The following is a 12136-nucleotide window of genomic DNA, read 5'->3' as shown; positions in this document are numbered from 1 at the left end:
TTCCGTCTTAATAGTAAGTTAATAAATATTCCAATATAGAAATCCATAACATATTTCTTGTTAAAAAAAAAGGTTACTGTCAAAATCAATGACAACTTGCCGTGACGTTATTTTTTTTATCCAGGCGTCGCATTGGCGTAAGGATCTAGAAGCCTGGTCATGCGTAGTGCGGATAGGATCCTAGGTGTGACGTCACGTGGGGTGGTGCCATGGAGTGGGGGGAGTACAGGTTGCTCCCCCCTCCCCCCCAATTGCTCCACGACGCCGACGGGAATATCGAGGCTGGAACAAAGTTTGCTAGCCTAAGTTAATACAACACAGTCCATTTTTAAAAAAGGAGGTTCTATGTTCGCTGTGGATTATTTTACCGTCTAATACCCGCGTCACGTTATCGTAGAAGTTATCAGGAGTTTATCTATTCACTAGCTTTGTTAATATTTCGAAGTTGGCCAATCAAAAGTTAGTGAATAAATTAGTCAACTGTGCCATATTAACTATATAGCTATTAGCTACGTAACTTATCTAAATAGTAAATACACAATAATATGAAAACAGCTATAAATGGAACGCTTTACGCTACACAAAATAATAATTTATGTAATATTTATTAATTCGCTATGTTTTTTTTTAAATCATTCATTTATTTTCTTAAATCACACAATAACAACTGAAAATATTATACTCTCCTACTTATATGAATTTCGCTTTGCAAACTTACAAGCTGTTTTTCATATTTCAGTAATATCAATTTCGATAAGTAATCATTTTAATCAACTATGTGGCAATTAATTTAAAGACCGCCTAATATTGTCATTAATCATGATATTTTATAATACAATGATTAACGACAATATAATACAATGTATACTGTACTCGGCGAAACGAGGCAGTAGCGGACATTGACCTTTTTAGACTAGGCCCTAAATGAAAACTGCTCGCACAATATTTAGAATACTTAAGAATAAAACTGACTTCTTACAAATACTTATTATTACACATTCATCGGAAAACCTCTTGGTAACTCTTAGAATGATAATCTCCAACTTTTTATGAGTTCATAGTGATATGCTTCATGTTCAGCTCACATCGAATATGCAAAATACGATATCGCCCCTAGACTAGGAATATCTGACACAATAATTGTCAATGGCGGTATATATAGAAAATGACAAATTTTTTGACAGGTAGTCAATGACCGCTACTGTCTCGATTATACTTAACTTTTAATAACATATCATAACTTTTATTACTTAACTATTTTTCCTGGATAAACTGTACTGTAGTTTAAGTACCTAAAGATATACATTTGATTTTACCAAACACACTAATTATATATATATTTTTTTATGAAAGAAGGGGGCAAACGAGCAAACGGGTCACCTGATGGAAAGCAACTTCCGTCGCCCATGGACACTCGCAGCATCAGAAGAGCTGCAGGTGCGTTGCCGGCCTTTTAAGAGGGAATAGGGTAATAGGGGAGGGTGGGAATGGGAAGGGAAGGGCCTCCGGTAAACTCACTCTCTCGGCGAAACAGCGCACGCGCTGTTTCACGCCGGTTTTCTGTGAGAACGTGGTATTTCTCCGGTCGAGCCGGCCTATTCGTGCCGAAGCATGGCTTTCCCACGTTTATTTTGGGTTGGAAAGTTAACGTCGTTTGTACCTCTATTTTTTCCCAAGTTTTGATTCATCCGACTTCAAAACATAAGGTTATCAATTTGACCCGTATGTATGTAATATTAATAACATAATATACGAAAACTGGGCAGGCTAACGCCTATATTATTGGCGTCTGAAAAAATGTGCCTAATTTTTTATTTTTATGTTTGTGTTAGCATAATATATCCGGAACTACAAGTCCAATTCAAGTGATTTGTTGTACTAGGGATTACTGCAAGTTTCATATTACATGAATTTACATGATTAGGTACTGTACAAGGCGTTTAAAGTTCTAACTTCTACCTCAGAGTTTTTACGGAAGTAATCCTCATTTCTCCCGTAAAGAAGTTGCACTTGCACACAACCAAAGACCAAGCGTATACGCATCGCAATAAGATTCATTTTAGCTTAGCATAAAACTCCAGTTACTCGGGCGGGTCTTCTCTATTTTTCATGTTTTTTTTTAAATATCTTTGGAAATAAACATTAAGAAACAAAATTGTTCGGTTAAGGGCATTTTAATATAGATTTACTAACAATTTATTCAAATAAAATGTATAATTATCCTAGTTAATACTTATATTTCGATGAAATAGATTTTTATCGGAGGTGAGTTTGTAAATTAATTACAGCCAAAGTATTACGTTTTATTAAAATGTTTATGGTTTAAGGTATTTTAAATATTGTGCTTTATATCTCATATTTTTTAACACTTCGTTATTATATTGGAACTAGGTAAACCGCGAATCACGGAATAACAAATTGGGGTTTATCCTCGCCTTAAGTAGAAAAACTGTAATGACTTACTATAACTCAAATTTTTATTCAGAATAATTTTTTGCAAATCTTCTCTGAAAATCTTCTCTAGTCCATAATATTATATCTAGTCTATATACTACAGTCTACAATATATTGTATACAAGTTTATGTAGCTGAATGCTCTTCACCGGACGTTATTTTATTTTGGTTTAAAATAAACATCACGTGTAGCTAAAAGTTTCCCGGGATTCCTCGGTGTCAAGCGGAAAAACCGTCATGTATATTCCATTAAGTCAAGTGCGCGGCGAGCATGGAAATGACAAGCCGTTTGGAGGAGCAAGTCAATATTTGCTGGCCCAAGTGTATTAACGGCATGCAGATTACCACTGCGTGTGAAGGGTGCATAATATTAGCTTTACACCAATGACAATAAACCTTTTATAGCTATGAATATAACAGCTAAGGTAGCCTGAATGTTTTTAAACCTACACGTTTTGTAGAAATAAACCAGACTAAAGACCGCACTCAGAGAGATTTAATGACGACTTAAGATTAATTTAACGAAGATTTTGAATTAAACTACAAAGTTTGCTTTCAAATCCTTCATTAAATTTAATTTCAGTATGAAATGGGTCTGAATGCGGCTGTAAGTTTTTATCGAAATGACAAAACAGCTTGTAACTTAGTATATTTAGAAAATGGTACAAAATTATATTTGCCGGGCATATTTAATTTCGTTACGTCAACACCCCAACCAATAATATATTTACACAGCGAATAACTTTACGATATCTTTTTAAAGACTTTTCTACTTATTAGATCTTGTCTTACGTTATCAGCTGTGTTTTTTATTAGTTAGGGTGTTATATTACGTGATATACGTTTATATTTACCTGTGGAGGTCGGCATAGCAGCATGTGGGGCCATGAAGGACGATAGTTTGGCGGAATGATGGTAGGAACTCATGAAGAGGTCGCTTTGATACTTGTAAGCCGGGTCGCTAGCGGCGGGCTGGGTGGCCGCCGCTAACCCTTGGAAATCAAACTTGTACGCGTACCGTTTGCCGTGTACCTTCGTCATTATATTCTTGTCGTAGTAGTATCTGCGTGAAATATACACGTTTAAAAATTGAAGTGAAATTCTACACTAGTGCTTTATTTTATCACGGTATTCCCCAGAAACATTACGGATACCGTGCAATTTTTCCGGGACTCCCCGAGAAATTTCACGAGACTTCCCGGGATTTCCGGAATTGTCCCGGAATTCCCGGGGATTTCCAGTTGCCTAGCACTAATGTAGAACGCTTAGACACAAAAAAAGTCGCAAGTACACCGCACAGCAGAATGGGTACCCGACATCGCATGGCCTTATACCTATAGCTTGTTACCTCAGAGCCCTACTCAGTTTGTCATAGTTCATGTTGGGCTTGGACTTCCTCTCCCCCCATCGTCGGGCGACTTCGTCAGGGTCTGTCAGCTTGAACTCTCCGTTGGTGCCCTCCCAGGTGATGCAGCCAGCGTTGCTCGAGTCACTCAGTAGCTCCAAGAGGAATTGCCAAAGTTGTATCTGTCCGGAACCTGGAAGAACAATGTTCTGGTTATTATAAAATAAAGTGACATGAGTCTCTCAGTCCTATATCTTTGCCACAGGTATTGATACAAAAGGAGAGTAACAGCACAAAAGACATAACTAAAACGTGATTTTTTTGGCCTTTTTAGCTCGTAATCAATAATAGTAACAGGCACTTGAAATTTTCACAAAAAAACTTGATTATATTGTTACTTTAATAATTAATAATAAAATTAAATAAAAGTAAATATTTAAGGGGGCTCTCATACAATAAACATATTTTTTTGTCTACTTTCGTTCTATACCGGTACGGAACCCTTCGTGCGCGAGTTCGACTCACACTTGGCCGATTATTCTAGATTCTTGTAGGTTTTTATGGGAAACGGGATACCAATCCTCTACCCTATTCCCTTCCCTACCTTCCCCTATTCCCTTCCCTACCCTCCCTACTCCCTCTTAAAAGGCCGGCAACGCACTTGCAGCTCTTTTGATGCTGCGAGTGTCCATGGGCGACGGAAGTTGCTTTCCATCAGGTGACCCGTTTGCTCGTTTGCCCCCTTATTTCATAAAAAAAAAAACAATATATTCCGCAAGCTGCAGCTAGATGCCAAAGACCGAATTTCTCTCTATCCGGCAACCAGACTTGACAAATAAAATACCTACTCGTAAACAATCTAAAGCAGACAACACAAAGTAACATAGTACAATATAACTAATGGCACATTTTCTTAGACATGACGCATAACGGCACAACCCCATCATTATAGCACTATAAAGGGCAGTTATGGCACACCCAAGACTTAACATTTATTCTATGAATCGGTATGATGGCTTCCAACCCCCGCCATAGTCAATATACAGTAATGCAAATTTTAACTTTTGTTTCGTTAATGATTTTAATCTATAGATTTTGATTTGCACGTAATGGTTTTGTCACAGATTTTAGAAGTAATTCAAGCTTTCAAGTCTCTATGATATTGACTTATCTTTCTTTCACTATATTTTTAAGCATGATATAAACTTCATAAAGCAGTGTCCACACGTCATTATGCTATTGCTAATCAAAAACCTAGCCTTTGTAAAAATATTTTGATTTTTTCAAGTACTCTCATAATTTCTCCATGTTAATTGAATATGAACAAAACGTATTTAATTGCGATTTAAATGTATACAATAGGAGGAAAAATATGTTATAATTCCCCCACAGCTACCGAAAAGTATAATAGCCCGGGGTCGAGATACATGTCGCTATATTGGGTGGCTATGTTACGAACACGCACGACTTGTGCCGAGTCCGCCCGACTGTGACATACGTAGCGTCAGCAAAAAAAAAAAAGAAATACAACAAAGAACACAAATAATGTGTAATATTAGCTTACATGAACTTTGGATTAACTTTAATAACTATTTGTAAAAGCTATATTTTAGTTTATTAAACTTTAGTGATTTCATTATGGAACTGATATAATATTAGGTTTTGAAACACCCAATCAGCCCTTACATAAGTATTTCTCATGTTTGTGGAACATTTTACGTTATATTGACTGGACTGTATCTGGATTTATCTGATTGGAATTTATTGTAAACAAAAATATATGGTCGAAGTCATTAGACAAGTCACAAAACTTAATTTTCAACCGAAAAGGAAGGAGGTTCGATGTACGGCTGTGAATATTTTTACACGATAAAATTTTCGTGAAATTCTGTGACTAGCCTCATGATTTGGATCATAGATAAGGCAATCGACATGATTGGAGCAATTTCCAAATCATCTCAGTGTGGCGATTATTCTATTGGCGCCAAAGGAAATCATTATGCAATAAACTGCATTCAGGATGCAAACTGCAAGCTGATGCCAATATTATGCATTGTCAATACTATGTTCTAAAGCGGTTGGTAAAATTTAGGCCAAATCTATTGGCATAATTATAGAAGATACTCTCAGCGAATTAAATAGTTTTTCATTGACACGATATAAAATTAATTATAACGACTTATTTCGAGATTATTTAAATTAACATTACGAAGATAGGTACCGCTAGCTATCGCTTTACAAAAACTATTATATTACCTCTATAACTTAAATAATAGGGTTGGTATAAGTACACTGTGGACCGACAAGTAGATTAAAAAATTAATGTGGATGATCCACATACACCGACTTTCTGAAGTCATTTGACGACCTCTGTGGCTCAGTGGGTGGGCTCACGTTAGCTCAAGCCGGGGGTTGCGGGTTCGAATCCCGCCGACGGAACAAAAAAGTTTTCAAAGTTCCTGGGTCATGGATGTGTATTAAATATGTGTATCATATAATACAAATCTTAAATATATGTATAGTATAAAAGTATTAAATATCTTTCCGTTGTCTGGTACCCGTAACACAAGTCATTCAGGTACTTACCACGGGGCCAGACTGACGTGGTGTGAAGCGTCCATAGATATTATTATTATTATTATTCAAAAACCGGGGATACATGGTATAGTTTTCAGTATTAACTAACTTCTGACTTAATTCCGACCATTTCTGACCACTTCCGACTGCCTTCAAAATTTTTGATTTTTTTGCTGCAATCATAAATAGGGGGTACATAGGCACTGTTTTCAGTATCCCTTTAACTTGTACTATTACTTCTGAATTAATTCCGATCATTTCTGACAACTTCCTTCAAAATGTTTTGATTTTTTGCTGACGCTACCGAAGTAAAGCGCAGTTCACACGAGCGTGGCATCCTGATTTATCCCCGGATCGATGGTACAAGTCACAACGTCTGTACGGCTCATCGGTTTTATGACTGCAATTAATCGTACATCCCCATACTACCAAGCATACGCTAAGTGATATAAACTAAAAATAATGCTAATTTACCGAAACTAATGTTGTGACAACGCATTGATGTATTTATTGCTAGTAGTCTACCTAGTAGTTATTGGAATGTAGAAAAGACTCTGCTAGATTGAAGCAAAAACTGTGGCGGCTTAAATTATTTTTTTAAATACAGAACCCCCTCTAGCTAAGTCGATGCTAAGATTGTTAACATGATGTGAATATAGAGTATGAAAATAGGTATGTATTCGATTTTGTTCATACTTTTTTTTTTTTTATGAAATAACCCCGGCAAACAAGCAAACGGGTCACCTGATGGAAAGCAACTTCCGTCGCCCATGGATACTCGCAGCATCAGAAGAGCTGCAAGTGCGTTGCCGGCCTTTTAAGAGGGAATAGGGTAATACGGGAGGGTAGGGAAGGGAAGGGAAGGGAATAGTTGAGGGTAGGGAAGGGAATAGGGTAGGGGTTAGGGGATTGGGCCTCCGGTAAACTCACTCACTCGGCGAAACACGCCGGTTTTCTGTGAGAAGGTGGTATTTATCCGGTCGGCTCGGCGGAAGCATGGCTCTCCCACGTCTTAAATACTACTACCTCTTTTACAAAACGAAAACTCGTCGAAACCAAAACACATCGTATGAATGTAATATTCTATTATATTCTTAAATCTTAGCAACAGTCAGTAATTGCAATAGATTTACTAATAAATATTTTGCAAAACATCGCTGTTGCTAAAATCTATATTTTTCGCGACATCCCGATTCGCGAGTATTATAGGCGTATATTTTGTTATACTATTTTTAGTTTTAGACTGATGTTTGAAGCCTAAGGTTTTTGCCATAAGTATTTGAACTTCATCCATCATTAGATCCGTCTTAACACTCTTAACAGTAACACTACACCAAAATGGCGTACTCATTTTCTTGGTTTTTCAACAAATTAAATAGTTTTTCACCAGGTACACCCGTGCGACCGTAGCTAGTATAATTACCCTGACTTGCCACGTACAGGCCACGTGCCGCGAACATGCAAGCCCATTTTATTATTAAAAACAAATTATACGCTTTGATTTTAAGCTGTGCGTGATAGCTATGAATAATGTTCGGTAATATCTTAGGCGAATAGGTGAGATCGATATTATTTACTTAGGGTCAATTCAGACCGCAATGCGACGCGTAGAATATATTATTATGTACTGGATTGACAGATATTTCAATTGCGTGAGACGTCTTGTAAATCTGTCCAATCCATACGAATTTAGAAATGCATCTACGCGTCGCGTTGCGGTCTAAATTGACCCTTAGCTTTCTCATACACCACACACACACACACACACACTAGATTAAAAAAAAAATCTGTTTTGTTTTTTACATTCTTGTTTAAATTAAGCTATACCTATTGTAATTTGTTAATTGTACTAACTGGTTCGAAGGTGGGCGTTGACACTTGTGCCACAGCCCTTGTGGGCTACTATAAGTGTCATCGCGAGTAAATGTTTTTGTCTATTTTGTTATTCTGTTTGGAAAAAATAAAATTTCATTTCATTTCATTTCAAATTTCATTTCATGTGTAAAGTATTAGTAGATTTTTTAAAATTGAAACTCATTTTTTTACATAAATGCAATATTAATAATATTATACAACTAATTTGAAAGGTAAAGCAAAGTTATAATATTTCCAATTTGCTATGACAGTACTTGCGCGTTGAACTCATTTCTATGGTAAATACTCGACTGAAAATTTTAACTCAAACTAAAATTGAGTATAATACCAACCAGTGGCGAAGAGTCCATATAACCCGATTCCCGTCGGCTTCCTTTTTGGAAAATCGACTCTATGGGCCAAATACATTTTATCTAATAAATATTTTACGTACTTAAAAAACTTTGAATTCACTAAACGCCTACAAAATTTTATATGCAATAAATTTTTCTCTCACTTGAAATAGTTTGAATTAATAATTAATCGCCTACAAATTTATATAGGCAATGCAACGTGCAGGCCATCTCCGATAGAAGCCGATAAATTAGCGGGTTATTTCTTCATACAACGATATTTCATAGTAAGCATCTGTCCTTTTCATTCCTGTGAACTGATCGTCATGTTCTGTCTCGTTCTACCACGCGCCAATATACTCGGAAATAAGCCGATACTCGGCGAGTTATTACGGAGAAAGGTTAATTAGCAACGCACAAGTGCGAGCAAGAAAGATGAAATTCATGAAGTAAAATTGTTATGAGTCAAATGGCGGATGAGCGTTTGTAAACAACTTGTTTGTTTTGTGTTTAAATGTCGAATGTTATTTGTTTTAGCGTTAAGAAGAGTGCAGTGTCGCGAATTTAAATTAATTTGTATTGTGATTTGTTAATTTTGACTCGTACAGCTGAGACTGTTGTCTGACAGATTATTTGCTGTCGAAGGAAACTTCGTTTTCCAAACTTAGTTTTGAATGACCGCATGTGCCGTCGCCCGTCACGCATACAACTTAACTCAGAAGGCATTTTTCAAAGGCATCATTATCAAACTTGAAACTCGAACATTGTTGAACATCAGTGCTGAGCGTTTTGGTAAGTAGATTTTTTACTCCGGCTTCCCTTCCGAAAATATTTACCCTTCGCCACTGATACCAACGATTAATAAAAATATAATTTTATAGAAAGTTAATTTTAAAATAACTTCATTTAATAATTTTTGGAAGCTGTAAAGTATGTTGAATCCTTAAATTGTCGAATTCTTAAATACCTCTTAAAATTAGGGATGCGCTAAATCAATACGCATAATATTATAACTAAGCTTCACGTTTCACACTATTTGAATCTCCTCTAAACTGATATGACTAATGACTATAATATTTAAGACAGGGAACAAAATCATGGTCAATTTGGTTTCTTCAAGTTAATTCTTGAGTTTTTGCGAAATATTAAAATTGCAATCCATTCTTATATTCTATATATATATATATAAATATAAATAAATAAAATAAAATATCTTAGACTAAACCTTACAACTGAACACTAACAACACAGATTAAAATTCTATTACGGTGATTGTGTATAACGCTGATAGTTGATCAATTTAACCCCCAGGTGACGTGATAAATGCGAGGGGTTAACATTTTGACTCCGGAGGGTTAGACAGATAATGTGAGTATTATACACGATCGTGGAGTTTTGTTCCCACGTAAAACCTTATCGGTGGGATCTAGTGATATTAAAGTGCCCATAAATTGAATGAGGGTTAAGGTAAGGTAACGGGGTATTTTTAGCCCAAACGCTATTCGAAAGGAACATAAAAAACCTAAATGAGTTGTTTGGAATTTCGTAACACTACTTGATACTCGCAAGCATAAAGATAAAAGTATAAAACGATTTGTTATCACTTCATAACTAAAGGAGAGGTGCATTAATTATTTTGTGTCGCTGACTTGGCTAAACCAGAAGTTATGTAGGTACAGAAAATTTTACATGTGACAGGACTTTTCGTAATAAAAACTGTGTATACGAAATATAACTTTGCAAAGAGAATATCTTTGTTTATTTTAATACACTTAATAAGCTTTTGGGAATTGTTTTTTTTTCACTCCAAGCGACGTCTGAACACAAATTTTTTCTATAATTATTATACGATTTAGTTATCAACTTGTTACTAATACTTTTTGTACCACTCAATAATATATACAACCTGTATAATTAAAATATCTATAGAGATAAACATCTCGCGTGCAGGCACCCTAACCTTTAGTCCTGATCACTTGACCGTGGTTTAAATAAGGGTTAACTAATGATTAGCATTTAACTTATGATTGCGTTCGTGTGACTTATTACAATCAGTGTTTTCTCACGATTCGTAAAATTAGTTCGTTCGTAAAATGGATGAATATAAAATCTTGTTGTAAAGGCTTTTTCTCGATTTTTTTCAAAGTATACCAATAATATTGATCAGTGAATACTGGAAGATATCGGAACTATATGCTAAAATGAACCTCTGATGAATAAAATTGTCAAAATAAGGAGTTCATAGAGGATGAGAAAGGAGGAACAAGTTTTTGTTAGTGCTTGCAAACCGAACAATTGGAATTTTATTATCAAAAGTTCTCAAAAGTAGATAACTTTTGATATTAAAATCCCAAGTGACATATCACGCTTCAAAAAAATTACTCTATACGGATATACAGGGTGTAACAAAAACAAGTGACAATACTTTAGGGTGTGTACGTGTTGTTCCTTGTAGAGAGTTCACTGTGAAAGTAGCAGCGCTGAAAGACCAAAATTTTTTTTCACTTTTGTATGGGGAAACTCGTGACGCTCGGGCCCTTGCCCATACAAAAGTGAAAAAAATTTTCGTCTTTCAGAGCTGCTACTTCCACAGTAAAATCTCTTCAAGGAACACGTACACACCCTAAAGTATTATCACTTATTTTTGGTACACACTGTATAATAATAAGCCTTTACGAAGAAATAAATCTTATAAAAACAATGCATTTTACCTGAATTTGCTAATCGACTGCTGGTGGGCCCAAACATCTGATAGGGATCTGAAAATAAACCACACATATTAGAAATTGTCTGTAAAGTAATATTATAGAGTGGAAAGTGTTCTGTGTTGCAAGTTCAAAAAATGTTTCCACTCAAAACACTTATCTTTAACTATGGTTAAAAATTAATTATGATGGTTGATGTTATAATACGGCCTCTACACGTCGCGTTAGCTAATGATGGACAAACTTTGGAACATGTTGAGTTTACATATTCGTCCATTATTGCATATTATGATCGACGCTAATTGTGCATAAACAGTTTTGCAATCATGATTGTAGTCACGGTGTACGAAGTGATTCTGTTTTCACTTTACTTTCCTAAAATAGCTTTAAAAAGTATACGATTTAAAAATTTGGGTCATACTTTCAACACGCTTTTACAATGCTCCTTTAAAGAATACTAGATATCCTTTAAAGAATACTATTTGACCGAGAAGATAGTAACAATACAAATAATAAATTCACATTTGAAATGGAAGCGAGTAGTATTCAAAAGATGAAATAACGTAATGAGAAAATATATTTTCAAGAGAAATTCTCTTGCAAAATTTTCTATTTTACTCTTAAAAGTAGCTATTGTAAATTGTAATGGCATTTTGCATGTTGATGTAGATTCTATTTCAGTACCTATCATGATACTTTAGCTGTAGTTTTTAGGAACATCAAGGTCAGATTCAAACGGCACAATCATGCACGTTTCCTGTACGTTTTTTTGCAGTATACGTCTTAACGAATAAAATATAGTAGCACATGCATGATACGTCATACATCGATTGTACTGCAACAAATCG

At 35.5% G+C, this 12136-nt stretch overlaps 1 protein-coding gene across 2 annotated transcripts in view; it reads right to left on the bottom strand.

Moving 5' to 3' along the window:
• Window positions 1–12136, bottom strand: part of LOC121738909 (DNA-binding protein D-ETS-3) — a 75093-nt gene continuing 62957 nt past the window's right edge. For both annotated transcript variants that reach the window (XM_042131179.1, XM_042131180.1), the window contains 4 exons: window positions 11295–11342; window positions 3803–3992; window positions 3309–3517; window positions 1–282 (listed from right to left, as the gene is read on the bottom strand). In XM_042131179.1, the coding sequence (XP_041987113.1) occupies window positions 158–282; window positions 3309–3517; window positions 3803–3992; window positions 11295–11342 (572 nt within the window). In that variant the 3' untranslated portion in view covers window positions 1–157. The remainder of the gene's footprint in view (window positions 283–3308; window positions 3518–3802; window positions 3993–11294; window positions 11343–12136) is intronic.

The sequence above is a fragment of the Aricia agestis genome, chromosome Z, assembly GCF_905147365.1.
Source record: "Aricia agestis chromosome Z, ilAriAges1.1, whole genome shotgun sequence".
NCBI lineage: Eukaryota > Metazoa > Arthropoda > Insecta > Lepidoptera > Lycaenidae > Aricia > Aricia agestis.
The sequence above is the reverse complement of the archived record's forward strand: the minus strand, read 5'-3'. Positions and strand labels throughout refer to the sequence as shown.